The 26063-nt window shown below is 38.4% G+C and overlaps 1 protein-coding gene across 1 annotated transcript in view; it reads left to right on the top strand.

Annotated features, from left to right (window-relative positions):
• LOC149321946 (dedicator of cytokinesis protein 2-like) overlaps positions 1–26063 on the top strand; it is a 348354-nt gene that overhangs the window by 79137 nt on the left and 243154 nt on the right. Inside the window, exons 23-24 of the mRNA XM_089520310.1 lie at positions 18362–18510; positions 23171–23266. Coding sequence (XP_089376436.1) covers positions 18362–18510; positions 23171–23266 — 245 coding nt within the window. The remainder of the gene's footprint in view (positions 1–18361; positions 18511–23170; positions 23267–26063) is intronic.

Genomic DNA, 26063 nt, shown 5'->3' with positions numbered 1-26063 from the left:
CTAAATAAAAAATCCCCAGGAATAAAAAAACAAGGGGGTCAAAGAGACCAGTCCCAATCAAGCCCTAAATGGCGTGGGACCTCAGCAACTGAATGCCATGGTCCTGAGGCTGGCCACTGCCACAGCCTGGAATGGACTACCAGCAAGAAGTGGTTTTTCCCCACTCCTTTTGCGATTGGGTGTGGGCTGCATTATCTAAGCCTTGGCCCTGCTTCCAGCCAATCTAGGTCTTCATGCCATGTACCCAGTTCGCCTCAAAGGCAGCACTTTTTGCCCATCTCTTTTGGGCCAAAATCATTGGTGGTGGTAGTTGTTGTGTGGCTTCAGGTTGTTTCCAACTTATTCTAAGGCCACCCTGTTGTGGGGTTTTCTTGGCAAGATTTGTTCCGAGGGTCTTTTGCCATTGCTTTCCTCTAAGGTTGAGAAAGTGTGACTTGCCCAAGGCCACCTGGTTGGTTTCTATGGCTAAGCAGGGATCCAAACCCTGGTCTCCAGGGTCCTAATCTAACTCAAAAACCACTATACCATGCTGGCTGTCAGAGCATGTTACCCTATAAAAACCAACAATACTTTGATTAAACGTTACAGTTTAATTTGAAACAAATCTTAGCTTGTAGTATTTGAAAACAAAGTAGGCTGAACAGAAATGCATTTCAAAAATTCACATACACAATAGTAATCAGCTCATACTGCATCCATATCTGTTTTGGCACTCTTAAAATACTGCAAAAGCTTAGTAGGAGTTGATTCCATTCATAAAAACCATGCTGATTCTTTTCACTAACCTTGTTCTTCTCTATACTTAATAATTTTAGCTTTAACAGTGTTTTCCATCCCGTATCTTGTTAAGCAGATTTGCCTGAAATTTGCTGGCTCTGTCCTGGATCCTTCCTTAAAAGCAATTTTAGAGAAGGGAAAAACATCTTTCTACTTTTTTCCTGCATTCTTGGTTACTCAGAGGTCTTTGTAAGATTTAGAAAATACCCTTGAAAAAAGAGCCTTTATTGTCTACTATCAAGAAAGAAATGTTATTCAGAATGTTTTTAACCCTATTTAAGAAAAGTGATTTGCAAAACAGTCAGGTCTCTTTCTTCACTGTTGGTAAGAGAAGCAATTCATTTTTAATTGTGCCTGGAGGCTGGTGCAATGGGCTCAAGAGTTTGTACAAAATTTAATGAGAGTAAATAAATGAACAAACTCTTTTCCTGTTGGAATGGTGAGATTTTTCTCTTCAAACAGAAAATCAGAAGCCAGTCAAAATAAATAACTTCAAATGGCATTTTACTTCCTTGCCTTATAACTTAAAAATATACTTTAAAAAGTCTTATGCAACAATGACATAATAGCAAGAATTAATACAGATATTGTCCATATTGCTTAAATCCAACATCATGCTAGCAAACACAATTATAGCACAACTTTCTTCACCTCCCCACTCAACTTTGCTTGTCTACAGTACATGATCCAAAAACGTGCTTTGGAGGGCTTGCACTCAGTGTGATTAAAACAGGGACAGAAGTCCTATCAGCCTTTGATGGTTACAGCTTTAAAATAATTTTTTAAAGTATGGGTGACCATAATGAAGTAAAATGGGATGATTTAAAAAAACACACCACAATGTTGGAAGTGTTTGATTAGGAAGTGATGTTTCATGCTTTGAATATATATGAATTTGAACGTGTACAACATTCAGAGCTATTTAAGTAGATCTTTTGAATTCGGGTGAGAAAACCTTGTGATACGTTTGCCTTAGGGTCTCCATAGTTCGGAAATGGCTTGAAGGTAAACAACAACACATTTCCCTTAAAGGATACAAGTTACATCTCAGTTCTGCAAGGAAGCTTTTCTCATTTCAAAAGACAGTTTGTTGCAGATGCTGTGCAAATCTGCAGGAGATTAATGTAATAAACTGATATACAATCCATGGGGCTTCCTGCATGCCAAATATTTCAAGATGTTCATCATTTCTGCACCATAAAATTGTAGATGTTGAACTGCTAAAAATTCCATGTATTTCAAAATAGAGTAAGAGAGCACAGCCATCTTAATTTTGACTTCATATAAACTTATTTCTTCATTGTTTACAGTGTTATTGTTACTGCTATATTTATAAGCCACTTTTCTAGCAGTGAGTCTGCACTCAAAGCTCCCAGCACTAATAAAGCATTAAAAAGACAAATACAATTCTGACAATGTAACAGTACAGTGGACCCTTGTTATATGCTGGGGTTTGGTTCCAAGAACCCCCGTGTATAACAAAATCCGTGTATGCTCAAGTCCCATTAAATATAATGACGTAGCAAAATGGTGTCCCTTATAAAAAATGGAAAATCAAGGTAAATTTATACTTTTTTGGAACATTTTCAAACCGTGTATGCTTGAATCCGTGTATAAAAAATCCGTGTATAAGAAGGGCCGACTGTATACTGTAAGTATAGTATATGAATATGTTATGCAAATCAGTAACACACAGAATTGTGGAATCAGGGGAGTTGGAAGTGACTGCAAGGTCATCTAGTCTAGATATTCCAGTTACTCAAATTTGGATATCTAATTGCACATTTTAATTATGTAAATTTAATCTAATTTGTATTTTAATCAGGCAGATTCACTAAATAATTGTTGCATTTTTCCTCCACTGTGTTTCAGTCTTCATACAACTGATCTGAGAGAACCAGTGTAGAATAGTGTTTACAATGCAGAACTGGACATTGGGAGACTCAAGTTCAGATCTGCTTGGCCATCCCATTTGCCAGGTGATCTTTGACCCCCATATCTCTTGGCAATTCTATTTACAGGGTTCTGATGGAGATTAATAGGGAGAGCAGGACCATGTAAAGTGTGCCTATATGGTCCTAGTGAAGTACAAAGAAAAAAATAACTACAAAAACTCATCATCAACAACAAAAAAAGAATTACATTTTTGTCACACACAGGGCACTTCCAGTAGTGGTTTTCTCATCCCAGTACTATTAGATTTGTCTGTTTGTTTTGTTTGTTTTTTGCCAGCTTTTTGCCAAAAGCTACAGATCCATGAAAATGCTAATGCAAACCCCTGAGAGTGACTACCATCTGATTCACTGCACAAGTTACATAGGAAAGATTTGTCAAACAGCCTGTTATTGAAGGAGAAAAAAATAGTGGTGTGATTTCCTTCAGAGATACAAATAACATACTTTGGCGCGTTACAGACCGCCTGAAAGCGGCGGTCTGCTGGTGCCTCCGGTCGCTGCATCCAGGAACCGCAGAGGCCAAACCGCGCGGTTCCCAGACGCAGCAAAAAAGAGTCTTGAAAATGGCACTTTTTGTGCCCCAGAAGTGGAGCCGCGAGGCGCTAGTTGCGCACTCACGGCATCACTTCCACCACGCAACATCCGGATACTATGCATCCGCAATGTCAAAATGGCGGCGCCCCGTGTAGAACGGGCACCGCCATTTTATATGTACCCAGTATGTACTAGGGTTAGGGGTGTGCGTAAAGCACGCCCCTTCCTAACCCTAGTACGTACTGGGTACGTACTTTACGCCGTTTATAACGGGCCTTTATTACATACTGTAACTCTGCTTTTGCACTCTCTTCTTTAACTTTCATCTGTAGTTGTTCCAAGTCTTTGCTATTTGCTACAAATAATATGGTGTCATTTGCATATTTTAAATTGTTAATGTTCCTTTCCTCAATTTTCACTCCCCTTTCTTCCAAGTGTAATCCTGCTTTCCATATCATAATTTGTGCGTATACATTAAAAAGAGAGAGTGATAAAAGGCAACCCTTATTTTATCAACATGCCCCTTTTCAGTGTACTTCTCCTGAGTATAAATCCTTTCTACAGCCTCACCCTTAGAGCTGCTGCTTAGAGCTGCTTATTAGAATTTATGTTGTAAAGGCAAATGCTATTCCTAATACAGTCATCCCTCCATATTTGCAGCTTTGATATTTGCGGATTTGATTATTCACGGATTTGATTAATATGTTCTCTCTAGGAATATCTAGGTCCTCCAGTGCAACTCTATGGTCAACTTTAACTAAAAGTTGCACTAAAAGACCTAGAGATTCCTAGAGAGAATACTCTCCTAGGCATTTGTAGCTCCTCCAGGGCAGTTCTATGTTCAGTGTCTGTCGGACGTTGACCAAAGAGTTGCACTGTATTCCCAAAAGATGGCTGTCCAGCTTCTGTTCAAGCTACTCCAAAGCAAATTAATACAAGGGACAAAGAAATAGATAATAATTTAATATGAATCAGTTTGGACCTTGTCAAACTGACTTGTTTGACAAACATCTGCAATCTGCCAGATGCTATCTGAGAGATTCCCCCATGCTGTCTAGAAAACTGTTGTTGTTGTTGTTGTTGTGTGCCCTCAAGTCATTTTTAACTTTTGACAACCCCAAGGCACACCTATCATGGGGTTTTCTTGGCAAGTTTATTCAGAGGGGGGTTGCCATTGCTATCCTCTGAGGCTTGCCCAAGGTCACCCAGTAGGTTTACAAGACTGAGCTGGGCTTCGAACCCTGGTCTCCAGAGTGCTAGTCCAATGCTCAAACCTCCACACTGACTCCAATAATACTAATACATAAATAAAAATATTTTTTAAATTTTTATCCTGCTTTTTGCCAAGCAATCAAAGTGGCGTACAACAGGCTAAAATATATCCATAGGCTAGTATACTGGGAGATATAGTCCAAAAACTGATATTTTTAGGCCCTAGTAAGGCTACGTAATTATTTACAAATGGCTATTACAAAAGTCTTCTGATCACTAGCCCAGTGGCAGCTAATGTAATTCCTTTAAGAAAGGGATTCCTCATAGAGTACTCTGTTTGACCTTGTTTTTTTCCTCTTGGATGTACAGATTGCTTTTTTAAAGTGGTCTTTTTTCTTAATGTCTTCTAAGGGCTGCCACCATGCATGTACCATGTTCTTTAGGAGCTTTAGCCAAAAGAGAGGCATAGCTGGTCTCAATCAGCTTAAATAGGAGGGGGTTGGTGTTGGTGTTGGGGAAAGCTTTTGGTTATAACCTCGTTCTTTTTGTGGATTGTCCTATTTATGCTTTTGACTAGTCAGGTTATTCCAGAAAGAATGCTGAGCAGCACTCCCACAACTAGCAATGCTTGTCAGATTAAATCTTTTGGGAGAGAAGAGTGCATATTTTCTGGAAATCAGATGAGCTTCCTTTTTAACATACCAGATGCTGACTAATTTGTATATTTTTTCCATAGATTTTTAGTTTTTTTATTGATGATGTCATTTTCAGCTTACTTAGCTGAAATTAATGTTGAAATTAATGTTAGAGAGAGGGAGGGAGGGAGAGTATGTTTGCCTCCTTTTTAGTCTTTTTACTAAAAACTAAAATGCTAACATACTCTCCCTCCCTCCCTCCCTCTCTCTAACAGCTCCTTCCTGGAAAGTTAAGTCAATCTTCTTATCCTTGTAAGTAATTCATGACCTGAGAGTGAGAGCATATAATTTGCCTGAAGGCCAAATTGCATCCAATCTATGATCAACTAACTGGTTTTCTGAATGTTTATTTGCCCCTTTGTGTAATGCACTCTGAATTTGATCAGATAAGCGATTGAGGTGAATTTGTCTCCATACTGCTTTCTGGTCCTATGTCTCCAAGGCAGTGGCATCACTAGGGTTGTTGTCACCCCCATGGACCTCCTCAAAAGAGGAAAATGTAGTGGAGTCTCCTTCCTTGGAGGTCTTCAAGCAGAGGCTGGATGGCCATCTGTCGGGGATGATTTGATTGGGATTTCCTGCATGGCAGGGGGTTGGACTGGATGGCCCTTGTGGTCTCTTCCAACTCTATGATTCTATGATTCTATGATTCTATGAAAAAGAAAATGTGAGGGAAAGTTTCCCCATATCCATTCTTGAGGACAGCTGTTGCTGCACCAGAGGTTCCCTGGGCTTGCTACTTCATCCATGCCAAAAACATAAAGAAGCAAAAGAGACATAAGCAAAACTCGAGGGGCTGAGGACTGCTCGCACCTCAAACTTGGATAAAATCTTCTGGGTGGCAGCTTTACCTTCAGCTCTGCTTTGTCCTTTCCCTAAAAGGGAAAATGGAAGTGGGTGACATGAGGAAGACGCACCATGAGGGTAGCACATAGGAGCTGGGATTTACTCCAGGGTGGAAAGCCAGAGGGAAAATGGGAAATCTGTGTACAGTCAGCCCTCTGTATCCATGGATTCTGCATAAACCATCCACACTTTGAAAATATACCAGAAACAAAGAAACCAACAAACAAATCCAGAAAGCAAACCTCGATTTTGCCATTTTATATAAGGGACACCATTTTACTACCCCATTGTATAGAATGGTATCTATGGGGGGGGGGGGGGGTTGGAACCGAACCCCAGCAGATACAAATAACCCACAGTACATTGAAATAAAGGAGAAACTGTTGCCACTCCACAGAATGGAGGAACTAGAAGAGACAGCAGGCAGGTAGACAGGTAGGAAAGCAAGTGGGGAAACGAGGGTGAAGGCGAGCCAGAGAGCAAAAGAGCTAAGGGCAGAGTGGAGGGGAGTTGTACCCAATTCCTGGTGGGTGGGTTGGCTGTCTGGCTGTCTGGAGTGTTCTCTGCTAGAGCCCTCCTGTTGCTGTGGCTGCTGCCTGTAGCCAGAGTAGGGGGAAAGTAGCGAACTGGATGGATTTGGGCTAAGCTTGTTTATGTAGTGCTTGGCTAAGCGAGACAGGCCTGGACAGGAAAAAAGATGATGAGGACGCAAGAAGTGTGTCCAATTCTCAGCGCACTGCCATTTGTGTTGGAAGGCAGTGGTGACAAGGAGTGGCTGACCAGGAGGCAGGCACACTTGTTTGTGGCCAAGAACCCAGGTGGGTCTTTATATAGAGGCAGTGTGGTCTGGCCACTTGACTGGCAGCCCTCCTCACCTCTCTTCCAGGCACCAGTTCCAGCACAAGTAGTATTTATGGCTGGTGCAAGGTGAGGCCACCCACTTGGTCCCAGTCATCTTGGTGTCACAGCTTCGGTTGGTGTTAGCTGCTACAGTGCACACATCCCTCACCTCCTAGTGACACCACTACTCTCAGAAGCTTAGATAAGCATAAATCTGTGGCTCCTCAAAGGCTCTCTCCCAAAATTGGCCTCCTTTCTACTGCCAAGAGAAAACTTTTTCATTTATGCAAGGCCTTGGCATTAAACTCATGAGGCAAAAGAATCTTTTAATGATGTATGCTGCTAATTTGTTTATTAAGTTTTAAATGTGTTTTAAACTGTGCTTTCAAGAGAACTGTTTATGCAATTGTTTTAAAACTTTTGTATGATAAGATGTTAGCTGTCCTGAGTTTTCATTGATTGTAAGATCCCTTAGGTCCCCTCCTATGAGAAATAAAATACTTAAATGAATAAACATAAATAAATATCACCCATACTGATGAAATACAGTGTTTGCTTCACTATATTGCTATATATTACTTCATGAGTTAGATCATGTATTTGCATTTAATACAGAAGTTTAAAAAATGCTAGTTGGAGAAGTTGACAACAATAAGACTGCAGTTGGTGGGAAAGGGAATTTAACACTTTCTTCTCATGTATTCTTCCTGAGTAGCAATTTAGTTTACTCATGCTTTGAGTAAAGGCCATTTATTTATTTATTTAATTTAATTTAATTTAATTTAATTTAATTTAATTTAATTTAATTTAATTTAATTTAATTTACATGCTGCCTTTTCCCAGAAGGGACCCAAGGTGACTCACAGATTATCACAGATTTTGCATACCGAACAGATGATTACAATCAGAAAGTACAACATGGAATAAATAGTGTATAAATCTAGAATACTTTTTAAAAATTCAATAAACCTGATGGATATTAACTGTGCTGCAATAAGAGCATATAAACAACAACGCTGCGATAAGATAAGCGCATCCCCAATACAATCAACTGCAATATCAGTTATAAAGGCAAAAAGAGAATCCTTGTAAGTAAGCATAGAGTAGGGGGAGCAAGATGGTAGCAGCATGATATGAAATGTTTCTGAGGAAAATCCCTTCATGGGTATCAATGTTAAATTTCCTTTTAATGCATATACCTGTTTCAGAGAAGGGATTTTTATTTAAGAAGGCAGCTGGAAGGAAAGAGTCAAGTCCTTGCTGCAATCCTGATCATAATCACTCCCCAACAATGCTATTTGCATTTTTATTAAAGATCTGCACATTAAACAGAGAGCTATATTTAACCTCATGTGTAGTATATTATTATAGTTATATTTTACTTTATTTATATTTTGCTTCGTGTGTAGCATTTTAATGCAGCTTTTCTGCTAAGATGCAGCTAGCAACATAATTAAAAACAATTCAAAACAGTAGAGCATTAAAATCATTATAATAAATAAAAAAATGGAAAGGCAAAATTTGAAACATGCTTTTTCCTATCCATTCTGCTGACTGTGAGAGATATACTGTAAGTATAGACCCCAAAAACACTGGTCCTCCTCATAAAGCATTTCAGTTTGAGAACTTCCTCTTTACTCGGAGGGTTTGTTTAAACAAACCAAAAATTAAACATGAAATTTAGGGTTTTGGTAATGGACCTGCTATTTCACATACCATATATTCTCATGTACAAGTTGACCTAAAGTCGAGGGAAGTTTTTAGGGACAAAATCATGGATTTTGATATGATCCATGAATAAGTCAAAGGTAAAACGTAGGGGGCTATAACAAAGAATGGAAAGGAGAAAACATCACTTTCATCCTTCCTTCTTCTCTGGGCCTCTCCCAACCACCAACACCACTTCACAGGTGTTGGAGGAGAGGTTTTAACATCGGATTGAGAAGGGAAGGGAGTGGACTTAAATGGGGTGTTTCTTTGATGGGAAGAGAAGGCTTTCAGATCAGACTGGGAACCTCTTACACACACACACACACACACACACACACACACACACACACACAGAAAAACCCTCCTGCATGAAGAGTGGGGCATCAGGCGATGCTTGTTTCAGGACCTTTCTAAGTAATATTAGTGTACTGACCCCTCTAGAAGTCGACCGAGGATTTTAGGGTCAATTTTGGGGCATAAATTTCTTGACTTATAGTCAACTATATATGGTAATTTTGCAAAAAGCAAAAGCAATATGAAATAACCTTGATGCTTCTCCATAGCTTTTATTTAAAATTATTTGGGACGTTTGTGTGTGTGTGTGGAAACACAACTGAGTGAGGGACTTATATTGTCAACATTACTTGAACCTTAAGGGACACTTCTGTGAATAGCTTTATGTTACAGATCTAGTCTGCTGTTCTAAGCAGAATGATGATTAGATATCTCATACAAGAATAGCAAGTATATTTGGATTTAAATGTGATTTTAAGACAGAGAGAGCTCCTGACCAATCAATTTTATGCGGCAGTATTTAAGGGAGAAAAGCTGAAACAGCAGGTAGCAAGACCTTTAGAGGCAAACATTGGTTGATTTTTTTTTAAAAAAAAGATTTCTCTCTCTTTTTTAAAGCTGCTCACTTCAGTTCTAGATATGGAAAATTTCTACATGAGAACAAAGATCAAAGGGCCTTCTCCTGTATTAAGAACAAAAGATTCATTTTGATTCAGTCTGAAGTCCTATCAAATTCAGCATTTTTTCACAAAGTGGCTGGTTGATTATGGGAAGCCTGCCAGCAGGACAATTGCATCCTCCATTTCTCATTCCCCAGCAACTAATACAGAAAAGCATACTGTCTCTGATAAGGAAGGCAATACTGTTCACATTTCCATCCTGGCTCATGGACACTGATGGCCCTAACCCCTGATAATCTAGCCACTTCTTTTAAAAAGCTTTCCATTTTGCCAGCCATCAGTACATTTTGCTGCAGTGAATTCCATGGTTAACCATGCACTGTGTGAAAAGGTGCTTTTTAAAATCTGTCTGGATCTTCCCCAATTCAACTTCCATTGATAATGATGGTTTATGGTTGGCCTCTCCAGTTTTCTGGTACAGAGGCTGATGTTGGAGGCATATTATATTATTTAGTTTAAAGATCAGTAGTTTTACATTTGAGTTCTTTAAGTGGATACCATCAAGGTTCTTGATTTGTTTGTTTTTAATTTATCAATAATGTATAGAACTTCCTCTCTTGTCACCACTATTTGTCTCACTTTTTTATCTTTCCTATGTCTTCAGCAATAAGACAGATGAAAATCATGCATTCATTATTTCTGCACTTTCTTTACCCTCTTTCAAAATTTCTTTAACTCCACTGTCATCCAGGAGTCCAACTGACTCCTCCTAGTATATTTAAAGAACACGTTATAACTGGTTTTGATTTTCTTAGTGATATGCTCCTTATAATAGCAGTGTATTCAGATTGTGCACATTTCCTTTAAGTGTGCCTCATTTGGGATTTGTTCATATTGCTTGTTAGTCATGCTGGGGACTTTTTGGGTTGTGTACTTCCTTTCCTGACCTATGGTATGCATTTTAACTTCAGTTTATGGGGATTTGAGAAGTGCTGAGATATCACAGAGCTACAAGGAATACATTGTTATGCTACAGCATTCCAAATATTGAAATATTGCTTATCATGTGTTTTCTTCCAGAATGGAACTTCCAGATTCCACTCATTTTGTCAGCTCTTAGACCAGTGTATCATTTCTTTAATTTCATTCCTCCTTTTAGCAGAAGGATGGGAAATGTTGACCTGTAGAAGCTTTGTACTACCAGTCATGGTGACATATTCAGCATGGCTAGTGTTAAAGAATTTTGAGAGTAAAAGTTAAGAACCTTTAGTGGGCCAAAGTTTCCCACTCCTTAGAGATCATGGCATGCATAAGGAACCATAAAATTTCATTATAGAGCATTGTGTTCTTTATTTTCCTCCTTCCTTTCAAAACAGGTATAGAATCTCACTGATATTCGGACTTGACATATATAATTGTGCTAAGTTCATGTGCATCCAGTGACATTCCAGTCTCTCGTTTTATAGGTACTGCTGCTGCAGTACAACTAAGAAGTAGAATACCAACCAGATAAGACCCAAGTCTTTGTGTTGCTTTGCCATCCTGGTTGGGGGTGGGGTGGGGGGGTGGAATAAACTGTTTAACACCATATTTAATTTAAAATAGGTGCTTGTGGTTCAAATTAGCCAGGCATGATCTGATCCAATCTAACTCAGCCCATGCCAAATCCCAGCAAAGCAGAAGTGGGAGAAGGATAACACTTTTAAAGTACAATAGGTACCTGCTGGGTCTTTTCCCAACTACCTCCCCCTCTTCCCCTGAAACCACCTTCCACCAGCTTTTCGTCTCCATGTTATTTCCATTCCCGAAACTTACAGTGAGTATATTTCAGACAGTGAAGTATAAGCCATGGAAAGGGTTCATTACTCTCTTCTTTCCTGTCCCTTTTGTGCTTTCAGTAATTCCCATGCTATTCTTCATGGTGATTTATTGGCAACCCAGTTCTACACTTGGATTTGAAGCCCTTGTGATTAGTTTGGTCTTAGTATAAAGTGAAAAGATGATGTAAGCAAACAGTAGTAATAAGAGCTGAATCATTTGGTTGCATAACATTTACCCTAGGGTTCCTCTGTATTTAATCAAAGCACATCAATTTTTAAAGCAGATTTTAAGAGATGTGGCTAAAGGCAAAAATTCTTGCTGCCTTATACATCATAATTGCAAAGGAGAGTTCCAGTCCTTTGTAAAACCTCATAATTATGTTAAAATGTGTTGCTTACTGGTATTTGCAATAACTAAATCTTACAGAAGTGACAGTAAATTCAACCATCAGGAAATATGTGCGCGCGCACACACACATCCACAATTGAACCCCAGGCGGTGAACATTTCAGTATTGTGGAGAGTTTACAGTTCATCTGAAAACATAATTTGTTTCAAAATCTGCCACTTCAATTAAAGTTGCACCATAAATGTACAGGAGATCCTTTGTGAAAGTGGTACAGCCTAGAATGAGCAAATTTAGAGCATTCTCTATATTAAAAATCAATTTTACAGTACTGTATATTAAAAAGGAAACTACAGGCATTTTCATTAGATACATATTACTGCCAGCGATGTATATATACTGCAATAGCCTTAGATGCTGTTTGCTTCTCAAAATTACTTAATCAAGAAATCTCTGGGGCTGCATAATTTTGTTTCAGCCTAAAAAATATGGTCTCATCTTAGACTACTATGGATATGTTGCTAATGTTTTCATAGGGTCAAGACTGATAGAACGTGGGTGAACTTTGAATTGTTTCTCAACTTTTAGATTTTATATTACAGTAGTTTCAAGCAGTTGTTAACTTGATCAGGAAATCAGCCTTTCTATGATGGGACTTGCAATGTAGGCATGTCAGTCCAAAAGCTTACTTCATATCTTTCCCTAGATTGAGCCCTAGGAAGAAGATAATGATAATATGTTCTCCCAAGCAATACTTATTTGGATTCAATTTTCAAAGGGAACCCAATGTGACAGTGAAAATCATTTTAAAAAGTATTTGAGTGCATTTGAAATATAGAGATGGAACATAGGTGGGAGCATAGTTCAAGCACTCCAGTGGCCAAAGTCCACTATCTCACATCAAGTCTGTGTCCAAGGAGAGGTAAATGTCATCCCAAATGCTATTACCTTACAGAGCTATCAAACATATACAATTTTTGCTAAGAGTCACATTGTAGTTTTGTTGGTTTCTTCACAGACACAGATGAAAAATTTACAGTTGGGAAAACAAATTTTCTCAAATGTATGTTCTGCAGAACTGAAGATCTAAACTGAAGGGGAGAGGAGAAGAAACAAAAAGTTTAAAAAGAAGGGCCAGATACTGTAGTAGTGAGGTTTGCAAATTAGAGCCATTTTCCAAACGGGCAGATCAGAATTCTAACCAGTCAAAATGGCCAATTTTGAGTCAACATTAGGCAACCTGCAGTTGTTATGAATCCACACTCCTCCCAGTGTATAGATGCTGGGAATTATTTAGGCCATCTTCAGCCAAGCCAAACTTTGAGCCAGCATGTTAACAGCAGCTTTGTGATAGTAGGTGTTTGGGTCTAGCACAACCTGGTTCCTTCCCCAACCTGACCCTTCTCCATTCTTTTTTTGGGGGGGTGGGGGGGGAGGTGATCAGGTTTGAGATGATCCACTAGAGCCGGATTCTGATTGAAGAACAGCATTTCATCTGTTGGAAGAGACTAACACTGTACAGAATGCACATTTTTTTAAATAAGTGTTGAACTGCCTGTCCCTGGTAGATTTTTCAGTTATCACATAGCATCTTGTAGTGAATTCTGGTTCAAATAAGTAATGGCTATTCTCCAGTTCTCCCAAAGTTGTCTCTTGGCTTGGGCCCAAACTGCAAGTTACTGAGTATGCAGGGAATAGAATGAAAATGTAACAGTTTGCATTAGTAGTAAATATGAAGACTTTTAAAGTTTCTCATGAGCTAGCTATCCTTTTTAAAAGCAATGATCACAGCATCCTAAACTGTAGGTATAGGATGAAAACCATGCCTCTCTTGGGTATTCTAATCATCCAAAAGACTTAAAGATCATCTAATAATTAGCTTCTATGGATACTTACTACACACATTTCTTGGGCTATTAGCAGTCTTTAATCATATCCAAGACTTTATCCAAATAATGCCTTTATTTACCCTACAGTGATAGTACTATTCATAGCAATCTGATAATGAGTCTCATTACAGTATTGATTCAACAGGGCCATAGTATTGCATTAATATTCATATGGCACTGATAATTGTATAATGATTCTTCCTATGATATGTTTAACTTTTTTAATGCATTGAATTGGAATGCAAGATAAATACATACATGACTTTATGTTGTTCCCTGTAGTAGTTCCCTGTAGGATCTTTTCTGTACATGAGTGCATACCTCCCTGGAGAAGCTTTTTATAAAATGTTTCAGAAATACTTCACATTGTGCTGCACACAAATAGGTGTCAGAAGAGAAGTAGCCTATAAAAGCGGTAACATCTATTCACAAATAGTAATTTATACTTGGGAAACTTTAGTTCAGATTCTCACCTAAGATAATATAAAACAACATGAGCCCTTTTGTGGAAGAATAGGATATAACTTTGACATAACTGAACCAGCTTCTATGTTAGTTATTTTGTTTGCTTTGGCTTGCAGTCTGAAACTGATGTGGCAGGGTTTTGCTGTACCTTAATATTATAAATGCCTATATCTATTAGAAGCTATTAGAACTAATATAAATGGAATGTTTGTTGAGATGAATGCTTGTATTCAGAGATTCAAGCAGCTTCTGTGGGCCATCCCAAGTGGACTCTCCTTATAAAAGTTGACATCCATCTCACATTGCATACGTTTTTTGACGTTCGCCTCAGGTTCAAAAGAAGAGTGCCATACAATCCTGGTGACTGCTTCCTGAGAAAAGCACATCTAAAGTTCTACTGGACTCACAAAAATAGACAAATAGCTTTTTAGATCTTGGGTGTAATTCTTTTCTTAGTTATTTACTCACACATACACCCTTCAGCAACTGAAAGAGCTGCAACAGTGAAAACCACAAAGGTTCTTTCACTTCATAAATGGTTGGATAATGTGCAATAAAAATCTTTTATTTGAGTTGGAGCTGAGGTCTTTACTGTGGCTTGATTGTTTTTTATAGCTGTATTCTTCCTAGCATAATTTTTATGAAAACGAACAGGTGGACATTATGAGGGGCTGTTCTTGAAGAGATACAATATGTACCATAGGATGAGAATGTATACCTAATCTATCAATGAAAGTAACCACATCTTCAAATTACTTGTGTATGTAAAAACAGTTTCAAGAATAATTGGAATAGGAGAAATGGTAGATTAATTTATTGTTATGTCTGCTGTTATTAAAGAAAACTGAAATGAATATAAAACAACTATATCAGTTTCTATTAACGTGAATAAAAAGTTGTCATAGCCAAATTAAAGTCCAGAAAGATAATGATTACATCATTTTAATAGCAAAGATTAACACAGTAATTTGAATATTCATTAATGTATTCACATGGGTAATGGAAAATGTGGATAGATCAGCTCACAATGTGCCATAAATAGCAAGAAATCCATTTTGCATGGTTGGCATATTTTGTCCTACTTTGTGTCAGTTACTGCAGAGTCCAATTTTCTCTTATGCAGACCAGTCAAACTCATAATTATGTATGATGAACAGTGACAAAAACAAATTACTGTTTTCTAATATATATTTGTGTCTATGTACAATGCTGTATACCACTGTGGGAGATGTTTAAAGCCTGTATGAAAGAATTGCTGAAATTATTGGTGTATCAAATGTGGTGGGAAAATTCAGTTCTGTTGTAATTTTTCCTGTGATTGTTTTGCCTTCAGAAAGAGAGAAAATGTGGGCTGGCTTGATAAACCAAACCTCAGTAGAGTGTTTATGGAAGCCCTAGAAGGCCTTTGCTGTGTTCCACTTAAAGCTAGAAAAAATGGATTTCTTAGGCCTATAGCCCACTGGCCCCAACTGGAGAAGACCCACTGAATGAATAAAATTTATATATGTATTAATTTATTATTTACCAATAGGTTCAGTGGGCCTACTCTAGTTAGGACTAGCAATTGGATAAAGACAGTGAGAAAGATCAGGGTGACCAGATGGTCTAACTGCAATGGAGGACAAGGCACCACAAAATGTGGGACATTATAAAATAAAAGCTAAAACCACATATAATACATATAAATTCATGCTTCTTAGTTATGCTCAAAATTGATGACATTTTGAAATTCCTCCAGACATGTCCTGGAAAAAGAGGATGTCTGATTACCCTGAGAAAGAGCCATGTAACTATCTTGGCTCTCATGGCACTTTGGAAATCTAGCTCCCAACCCTGTGCAACTCTCATTTAGCTGTGAGCATCTTACAAACACTGAATACTCAGTTCCTTCTGAGTCACCCTTACTGGTTACAATCCCAGAATGCAGGCATTTTAATTGTCCTGTGTGCAGTAAGTTACTCCTGCTGTTTCAGCTCTTGTCCTCCCACAATATTTCCTTTCCCCACTCCCATAATGATACAGGCATTTAATACCTTGGCTGCATAATTGCACCCAATCCATCTTCACTTACTTTACTTTAAGAAAGTGTTACAAGCATTAAAAACAACAATTGAGAACTTGGAGACCTGCCAAGAAACTCCTATTTATTGGGTCATAGAACAAATGCACCTTACTCCTGGCATAAAAACATTCCTCCCTAGAGCTGTTCAAACTAGGCACTGTAAAATGTTGTTTTCATATATGTCATAGTCATGAAAGTGTAACTGGGTAATAAATTCTCAAAATAAATAATTAAAAAAATAAATTTCCATAGATATATCAATTCACCCAAAACAAGTTGAAGCAATACACTAGGGATGTCAAGCTAAAGTGTATTTAAAATTAAAATGTGCACAAAAAGTAAAGTTTCAGGTTATGTACTAAATTGTGCTTGCTAAGTATACCTCAATTATTAATGTCAGTGGCTGGATTTATGGAGAATGGATTCGCTGAACTTAGAAGCTTTAGAAGAGCCAATAGACATTCTGCAACAGTGAATACCCTTAGCCAAACCACTCATTCGATCTCCAGAAATAGCAAGTGATACACCCTCATCCTCCATCAGCCCTTTTTACTACAGCCCCAAGACCTATATAATTCACTCCTAAATCCCTAAAAATAGTTTTTTTAGGGTGCAGGGAACTGCAGTGGGATAGAGAGGGCAGAGAAACTACACTGTATAAGTAGAACTCTACTTGTGTTTCTATGGATCCCACCACCTTTTGCCTATATCTATCTATATGAGTCCCTACACCAGGAGAAAGACAGGATATAAATAAATGAATAATACATTTCCCAACATTTCTCTACATTCTGTTTACCTTCTAGAATTGAGATTTACTTCTGCCTCTTAATAATTCAGTTCTAAAACTCATACCAGGTAATCTTTATCTCTCTCTACATGTATTCCTGATGGGTAACACCAGTCATTTGGTGTTTCCTCCCTCTTAATAGTGTGTTTATATAGTAAAACAATATTTTTTTCACAAAAAAATTCACCATACCATTTTCAAAAAGAAATACTGTCGCAGAAGAAAAAAAACATACACGATAAAACTATACACAATAAAATCTACAGGCTTGATAATTTTTTGTGGGTTTTTCGGGCTATGTGGCCATGTTCTAGAAGAGTTTCTTCCTGATGTTTTGCCAGCATCTTTTGCTGGCATCTTCAGAGAAATGCTTCAGAGACAGGCTTGACATGTATTCTTCCTATCTATCATAAATCATGTCTGGTAAGCTTTCCATTTGTACATTAATTGGTTGTGTTAAAAATGTTTGAAAACTATAATTTGATATTAAGCAATTCCCATTTGAATGGCATTTCAGCAGAAATACTTCCATTTGAAAGGAAAGATTTTTCTTCTCAGTTTTTGGAAGAAATGTGTTTTTTTCTGATGCTGAAGATGGCATTTAACATGAGGCTGGTCATAATATTTAGGTAGGAAGACCACAGTTCTCGTATTTCTGTCATTATATCACCATGAAAATGTGGAGTAGGACCTTTTGCTTAGATACTGAGTGGTATTTAATTTACCCAGAATGCGAAATTGTTTGCAAATACTCCCTTCTAGGGAGCCCTGGTGGCACAGTGATTAAATGCCGGTACTGCAGCCTCTCACAGCCACAAGATTGTGAGTTCGATCCAAGGAACAACTCAGCCTTGCATCCTTCCATAAGTCTCTAAAATGAGTACCCAGCTTGTTGGAGGCAATTGACTTACACATTGTAAACTGCTTAAGGAGTGCTTAAGTGCACTGATAAGTGATATAAAAATATACTTGCTATTGCTTGCTATTCCTATATGCCTAATATACACAACTGCTATTTCAGAGTTTATCCATGATGCATTTTTGATGTAAATGAAGGGAGAACACAGCTAGCAGTTCCTTACTGAGTGTGCTTCTGCTTAGTTATCAATACTATTTGGTTTGCTCTACTGTAAAACATATGTAAGGTGCACTTTTTATGCCTGTTGAACACATGTTGATTTTTTCTCATCCAGCAATTTTAGTAGAATAGAAAAGTAGTATTTTTTGAAAGAAGGTAGATTACAAATCAAATCAGTGAGCCCAATCGTAGTGAGCGGTAGGTATGATATGACTCTTTCATGCACTGCATTTAGTGGTTTAGCAAATTAATTTCTATACGATGAAATTCATGACAAGATGTTGAAGAAAGCTAGAAGGCTCGTAACTGAAAAAGAAAGTAGAATTAGGATAGTGGTGGCAGGGAGATCTACATTGTACACTATCAGGGAAAGCAAATATGAAAATATATGTGATTTGGACTTCTGTTAAATTGAACTTTTTTTTCAGAATGCAGAGATATTCTGCTCCCTATAATTACTAAAGAGTTGAAGGAATTGCTGGATCCAAAGGAAGAGACACAGATGCTGTTCCTAGAAAAGAAGTATTGCATTGAATTACTCAACAGCATCCTGGAGGTTCTTAGCTGTCAAGATGCAGTGAGTATTGATGAGGGTGATGATTATGTAACTGATTCCAGTTGGTTGTAAGCCTATACTGATTAAGTTGTAAAATATTGATGCTGATGACTCTCATTTAATTTCTAAATATAACAGGGCCCTGACAGATTGGACCCATTTTCACAGTTTTCAGTGTGGCACTGGATACAGAAGCAATTTCCCCCTCCTGATTTTCTGATTAATTTGCCTTGACATGTCATCAATCCCATATCAGCTTCATTTTATTGAAGTAGAAGAAGATGCCAGCCACAGATGCTGGTGAAACGCCAGGAAGAAACTCTTCTAGAACATGGCCACATAGCCTGAAAAACCCACAAAAAACTATCACCTAGTGAGTTTCCATGGTGGAGATAGGATTCAGACTCTGGTCTCCAGAGTCATAGTCTAGTGCTCAACCCACTAAACAACACTGGCTCACATACATCGCATATATAGATTTTTAATATATATTTTATTTTAAATGCATCACTGTACTAATACATTCATACTGACCTATATTAAAAATAAAATCTATGCATATTAATAGATGCATAATGATTTATACTAACCATAAAATATATTTAAAGAATCTATCAAATTTGTAAAGATTCACAAATAAACATGTAGGATTTATTTTAAGGACTCAAACAATAGTGTTTTGAACAAAGCTTAATTTCATTTGAAATGTGTAGTTAAAAGATAAATGTTATTATAACCCAGTGTCTTTCCTACGTAGTGCATCTATGTAAACATATGGAAATGTTTAGAATCCAGCATAGGAATATGATGGGTGCTCACTTGGTGTCTAAATGTAAAATGGGGGAGATATACTCTGAAAACAGTCTAGTCCTATATATGTTTACTGATAAATACCACTGAGATCCATGGTGTTCATAGGATTGTAATCTAATATTTTGACCCATTACCTTTTAGACAAATTATTATACTTCTACCCTTCTTAGTAGAAAAAAGGCAGTAAATATTCAGGATTTTACATGAACCTTGCATTCCTAATTCCCTTCAGCAAATTCTACAGCTGGCTTTGATATCTAGGTTTATAAATGGATATGTTACTATAGGCGTAAATAAGCCTATAACTCTGTTATTAGAATTATGTGGCTGTAATGCTCCCTTGACACCTAAAGTACAATGTAAGATAATTACAGAGAGTAAACATGATATAAACTGTATAATGTTCTTTCATGTTTTGCCACTTATTTATTAACACAGAGAACTTACAGTCAGTGATTCCCTTTATTCTTATTATGCTTGACAGTACTGGTTTGGAATTGGTTTTGGTTAATGCAGGGAATGCTTTCAATGTAAAAAGGCCATATCAATACCAAAAATAAAAATACTGGATTCTATTCTTTTGTTTTCCTAAAGTAACAATTACTTGCTTTCTAAAAATGCTGTCTTAAAGATGAGGTGCTTGTTGCAGATTTCATACATTACTTCTATAGTTTAATAAAGAAGAGTATTCAGCATTCCCAGAGATGAAGCTGATCATTACAATTATTATTTTAATAAAACCAATTTTGATTGGAAGCATTTATAATCCTTAAAATGTGTTTCACTCCAAATTCTATATAACTAGACCAAGTATAGCAGTTTTCTGAAAAGCCAACATATGTTGATCAGCTCCAAGTTTACATAAATATACAGCAGAGTCTCGATTATTTGACATAAACAGGCAGGCTGATAGTTGGATAGTCGAAAATGTCGGATAATCTGGAGAGTCCAAGGAAAGCCTTGAAATCACTATGAATTGCAAACCTGGAGGTACTCGCCCTGCTCGCTGCCGCCGCTGCCACACTTGGAGCTGTGTTTTGGGGCAAGGCTTCACTCACCCTTCTCTCCTTGCCTGTCGCAGCCGCCATGTTTGGGGGGGTGTCTGGGGGTGCGGAAATGCCTATAGCCAGGCTTCCAAGCAGCCGCGAAGTCAGATAATCTGGAATGTTGGATGACCGAAGGATGGATAATCGAGACTCTACTGTATGTTGAAGATGTCAACCTATGATAACCAGCATGGTGTAGTGATTTCAATGTTGGATTAGGGGGCCAAGATTCAAATTCCCTCTCAGAAATGAATCCATTGGATGGCCTTGCACAAGTCATACCCTCTCTTCCTCTCAGGAAGCCAGAGAAAACTCTCTCCAAACAAATCTTTCCAAGAAAACTGTAGGACAGAGTTGCTATAAGCCACAGTTAATTTTAAGGCACATAGCAACAATGTCAGCCTTAGCAGCTTATCACATAAACTTTAAAAACAGCTCTAGCCTCCTGGGCTGGAGCTGGTTTGTGGAATGGAGGCTGGGATTATCACATGGTAAATCACAACCTAATCACCTCCCACCATCAGCCCAGGTCCAAGATGGGTCCCAGCCGCACTGAGCCAGCACTCTCTGACTTTGAAAAAGTGCTGGCAGAATGCATCTGGGACCCAGCTTGGATTTGGGCTGATGGTGAGAGGCGATTTAGCATACAGTAATCCCCACCTCCATCCTGCATCCTGGCTCCAGCCCAGAATCAATTTTGAGGTACTCAAAAGGAGGCTGGATCCAGTTTTAAAGTTCATGTGATAAGCTCCTAAGTGTAAATACCACGTTTTGTCAAAATTGGTTCTTAAATGCTCATTCTAGAGCCTAATCCAGTTTTGTTTCAGTTCCATTTATTTAACTTAACAGGTTTTGCAACTCTGTGATCAATCCTGTGGTAACATAACAAATATATGGCTACAGAGATATTTTAAATTGTGGCATAATTTATTTTGGTTTATTTAAATCATGATTCACTGAGGAATTCTGGTATTTGTAGTTACAAAAGTTCCCTTTCCAAGTTCTGCTTTTTGTCATACTTTAAATGTATGTGTGCATACTTATGTAGATTATGTTTCATATATGCATACATGAAGATAGTGTTGCACTATATAGTCTCCCAGAGAAACTCATTTAACTTTGTGGGTATTCTCTGTGAAGAGAAAGGAGTCCATGGCTGCATCTGCACTGCAGAAATAATCCAGTTTGACATGACTTTAACTGCCATGATTCATTGTTATGGAATCTTAGGATTTCTAGCTTGTTTGGCACCAGAGCTCTCTGACAGGGAAGACTAGATCTCTCACAAAACTACAAATACCAGAATTCCACAGCATTTGGCCATGACAGTTAAAATGGTATCAGAATGGATTATTTCTGTGGTGCAGATGCAGCCTATATCAGTTTTTGTTCAAGCATGGGGTAGTGATATCTTGTTCCAGATATGTTTGACATTCCTCCCAAAATGAAAATCTCACCCTGAATTTTAGTTTGACTCAATCCATCAGTATTTGCCTTCAGGGATTTTGAGGGAAAATAAAACACCTAATTATATAATTCTTATGAGAGCCTGGACCTAGGGTTACATGTTAGTTTTATCAAGGCAGAAGAAGAAGATGAGATCAACTTCTTAGGGAGGAAAAGTCAGAACCTAGCAACCTAATTCATGACAGGCCCTCTGAAAAATGCCAGATCTGCCAAAAGGAACTGGGAAATCTGCCAAATAACCAGATGTTGCCTTTTGAAAGGTGTGATCTGCCACTGTAACTGCTGATCAAAGAAACAGGATATTTTGTATGCTTAGTGAAATTAAAAAAAGGTGTAAGGGCCTTACTTGTAAGTTTTAACAAGATCAAGAAAGTGGAAATGCCAATAGTGATGTGTGTTCATTCTTAATTGGACTGGACAAGGTATCTACATAGTGTAGGTATCTACAATATCTTCTAGTTTGCTTTACAGTTATATATTGACACTGAAAACTCTTCAGGTGCTCTTCCCTCATGTTTTTAAACACAAGCTTCCCCAAGCCAAGACACTAACTAGTGCTAACATGCAAGTCAGTTTGTTACAACACAGAGAGCCAGTGTGGCATAGTGGCTTGGGTGTTGGACTAGGACTTTGAAGACCAGGATCCAAATCCTCACTTGGCCATGGAAACCCACTGGGTGACCTTCGGAAATTCATATCCACACAGCCTCAGTGGAAAGCCATGGTAAACCCCACTGAACAAATCCTGTGAAGAAAATCTTCCTTCTCTAAGCTAGGGTCTACATAAGTCAGAAATGATTTGGAGGCACACAATAAACAACAACAGTGTTAAAAATATCATTGTATGCTGCACTGAATCCTGTTTTGGGAGAAAGGAGGGTTATAATTAAAACAAACGAATACATGCTTAAAAGTTATAATTAATATTGTCTTGTGTTATGATAGTTGCAGAATTTAAACATTAAACTCCTTGGAGACTACCACAGACTTCTCAAAGTATGTTTGTGTATGTATGTGCATATACATGTGTTTGAATGGTTTCCCCATTTTAAATAAAAAGCAAAACAAAAAAGCAAAGCTTATCCTGAGAAAAGCAGGGGGGGGGGGGGGAGATGGCAGGAGATGGCTGAGCTCTTCCATTGAACCAGACATGGATAAATCTATATTGGGAAGGATGTTGTTCAGCTATTTTAAGGACTAATTTGCTTTACCAGTTGAGAGGGCAGCTGTGAGATGATTAGTTTTCTTCCACACTGACAGGTACTATGTTCAAACAATAAGGATCAAGTATGCTTATGCAGTTTCTCTGTAGATCATTCTTCATTATCTTGAAAATAATTGTGTTGGTTTTACAGGAGTCAACTTATCAACACATACAAGAAATAATGATCCAGTTGCTGCGCACCATTAACAGGACTGTCATCCGAATGGGACGAGATGACACCTTAATTGTGAGTTTTTCATTTCTCCAATGGATTTCACTGTTAGGGTACAATTTGCACTGCTAGGAGGAGACGTACATCAAGCAGAGAGAAATCATTCTAATATGCAAAAGCTGTGATTCCAAGAGTGGAGCCACTAAGTAGCCAGACACCTTCATAGCCTCTTCTTCTGAGCCTGTCTCTCATTTGGACTTCTCCCCTGTCAGGTTGGCCTTCTTGCTACCAGCAAAAGGAGACTATAGCGCGGTACATACCGCCCCGAAAGGGTGGGCTGGAGGCTTCTGTTTTAACTCTGGAGGGACACCTCAGCAGGCAAACTGTGTGGCGTCCCTCCATGGATAAAAGAACCTGGAAAAAACAGGTTCTTTTTAAGGTGCCTGGCAAACATCATGAATGCACCATTCGTGCACCGGTGACGTAAGCGATAAACAGTGACATCCGTACGCTGCACTTCGCTTATGTCATCATGGCAGCACTCGTGTGGACAGGATGCTGCCATGATGCCACCGCAGTTACACGCTAGGGTTCGGGAGTGTGCAGTTACTGCGTGCTTCCGAACTCTAGTATCGGCAGTGGCACGCTGCTTTTGGCCCATCTGTTCCGGACCAAAGAGGCAGTCAGAGTCCTTCTCTAAATTTTGTATGACTGAACTAATTCAAATAAATAAATCTCTAGGGCCAATAATTAGTTAGCCTGCTTCTTGGCCAATAGCTCATTTTCCTGATTCTTTGGTTCTATCCTCTGTTCCAGAAAGTAAGAAATTATTGAGGGGTCAAGAATAAGGCTTGAGAGCTTGCAGTTCAAGACTGACTGCTCTGCACGTTTTTAGTTTTTCTTTATTGAAGACTTGTTGGAAGAGATGCTTTAATCAGGACTTTAAATATCTCATAAGGAGGCTCTTGGGAGAAGCTACAGTGGCTTGTTCTAACTTTATCTGAGTAGATCACTGTTCTTAGTTCCTTCAGCTGTGATAAATTAGAAATTGATTCTAACATTGTAATGTATTTGGCAAGCCAGAAGGCATGTGGATAAAGCAATAAGTGTTGATATCAAAATATTTTTTTCAGTCAGGAAATACCAAATGGTTGAACATGATATAATTTGCAGTGGAGTAACTGGGTTTGGGAAGTATACTGTCAAAAGCCCTATATACAGAAAGTGGTGGTCTTGGCAGGTTAAATGACCATGGTATCAAGCTGCCAATTTCATTTCAAATGTAAACATTCCAAAGCTGTTCTGCTGCAAGCATAGTGTTGATCCCTCTACATTTATTTTCAGTCTTTTGAGCTGTTTGTGTTTAGATTTGTTCCTAATACAATGCTATTTACGTAACCCCCTGTGTTTATTTTTGGTTATCTGTTGTGACCATGGCTACTAGACTATAGCTTTTGTCTCGTGGCATCATAATAATGTCAGCTTGATTCCAACTGAGTTAATGCCTGCTTTTCATTGTGTGTTAGATTTCAAATAGTGCATAACATGTATTATTAACATCATCTGTGAACATTTCTGCAAAAAGCTTGTTGAATGGAAACTGTTAAACCTCAGCTTTGTTTTCCTCCATTGGATTATTAAATTGCCTTAATGTCTTCAGAGATTTTAAGCTTTTTCATGCAATGTGATAAAGCCTCTGAAGGACAGCACAAAAGGTACCTTCAGTATATCATTTTTCCTCCTTTATATAAAAAAAAGAATCTGAGCAAAAGCATCCAAAACCTTTCCTCCCATGAAAGAATTATGCACAAAGCTGCTCTCATAAATTTCAGCCACCACCTCTGAAAGCTGTCTTAGCAGAGATGTGAAACAAGCAAGGATCTTTCTATAAAAAGCAGACTCTCAACGAGCAATGTGTTATCAAGATTGGCATGTGGGAGGGTGTACATTGTGACCACAGTATAAAAGTACACAATAGGTGACATTGAGAAATGATCAAAATGACTGTCAACCCTTAAACCAAGTTTCTGTGCTGTCACTTGCCTGGTCATCTGTGGAAAATAAAGAGGTGACTCCAACATAACTAGAAAGGTTCCAGCTTTGTTTAAGTGGAAATTTGCTTCCCCCCCCCCTCTCTCTCCTTCTATCTGAGGCAGGGAAGCAAAAATGTGGATCCAATAGGGACAGCAGTGTTTGCCCTACTCCCAATTACAAAAATTAGTGAAAATTTTCCAAACTTAGAGAAGGAGGCATTCCTACCTCCTTGTGTAAGTGGCTTTTGCAGTTTGCCAATGTAATGCAAGAGGCCAGGCATGAGATGGCTTCCATGCCACTCAGATGCCTGAGCATGGCTGCATGCCTCATGAGTCAATGACTGGCAGTGCTGGTAACTTCCGTCTGACTGTATGGATATGCCAGATGTCAGAATGGATGCCTCTTTCCTCCTTCTCCGGAGCTAGGCCACTCCAGTCTATGTGGACAAGGATTTTTGTTCCACCAGCATTGCATTGTCTGGTGAACTTGTAATTTTGGAGAATTTATAATATTGTATTAAATATCATAGAATCATAGAATCATAGAATCATAGAGTTGGAAGAGACCGCATGGGCCATCCAGTCCAACCCCCTGCCATGCAGGAAATCCAAATCAAAGCATCCCCAGCAGATGGCAATCTAGCCTCTGCTTAAAGACCTCCAAGGAAGGAGACTCCACTACACTCCAAGGGAGTGTGTTCCACTGTCGAACAGCCCTTTCTGTCAGGAAGTTCTTCCTAATGTTGAGGTGGAATCTCTTTTCCTGTAGCTTGCATCCATTGTTCCGGGTCCTGTTCTCTGGAGCAGCAGAAAACAAGCTTGCTCCCTCCTCAATATGA

Source organism: Sceloporus occidentalis, unplaced genomic scaffold (genome assembly GCF_023333645.1).
Source record: "Sceloporus occidentalis isolate IW3139 unplaced genomic scaffold, rSceOcc1.0.p SCAF_1, whole genome shotgun sequence".
NCBI lineage: Eukaryota > Metazoa > Chordata > Lepidosauria > Squamata > Phrynosomatidae > Sceloporus > Sceloporus occidentalis.
This window is presented reverse-complemented; position numbering and strand designations above follow the sequence as displayed.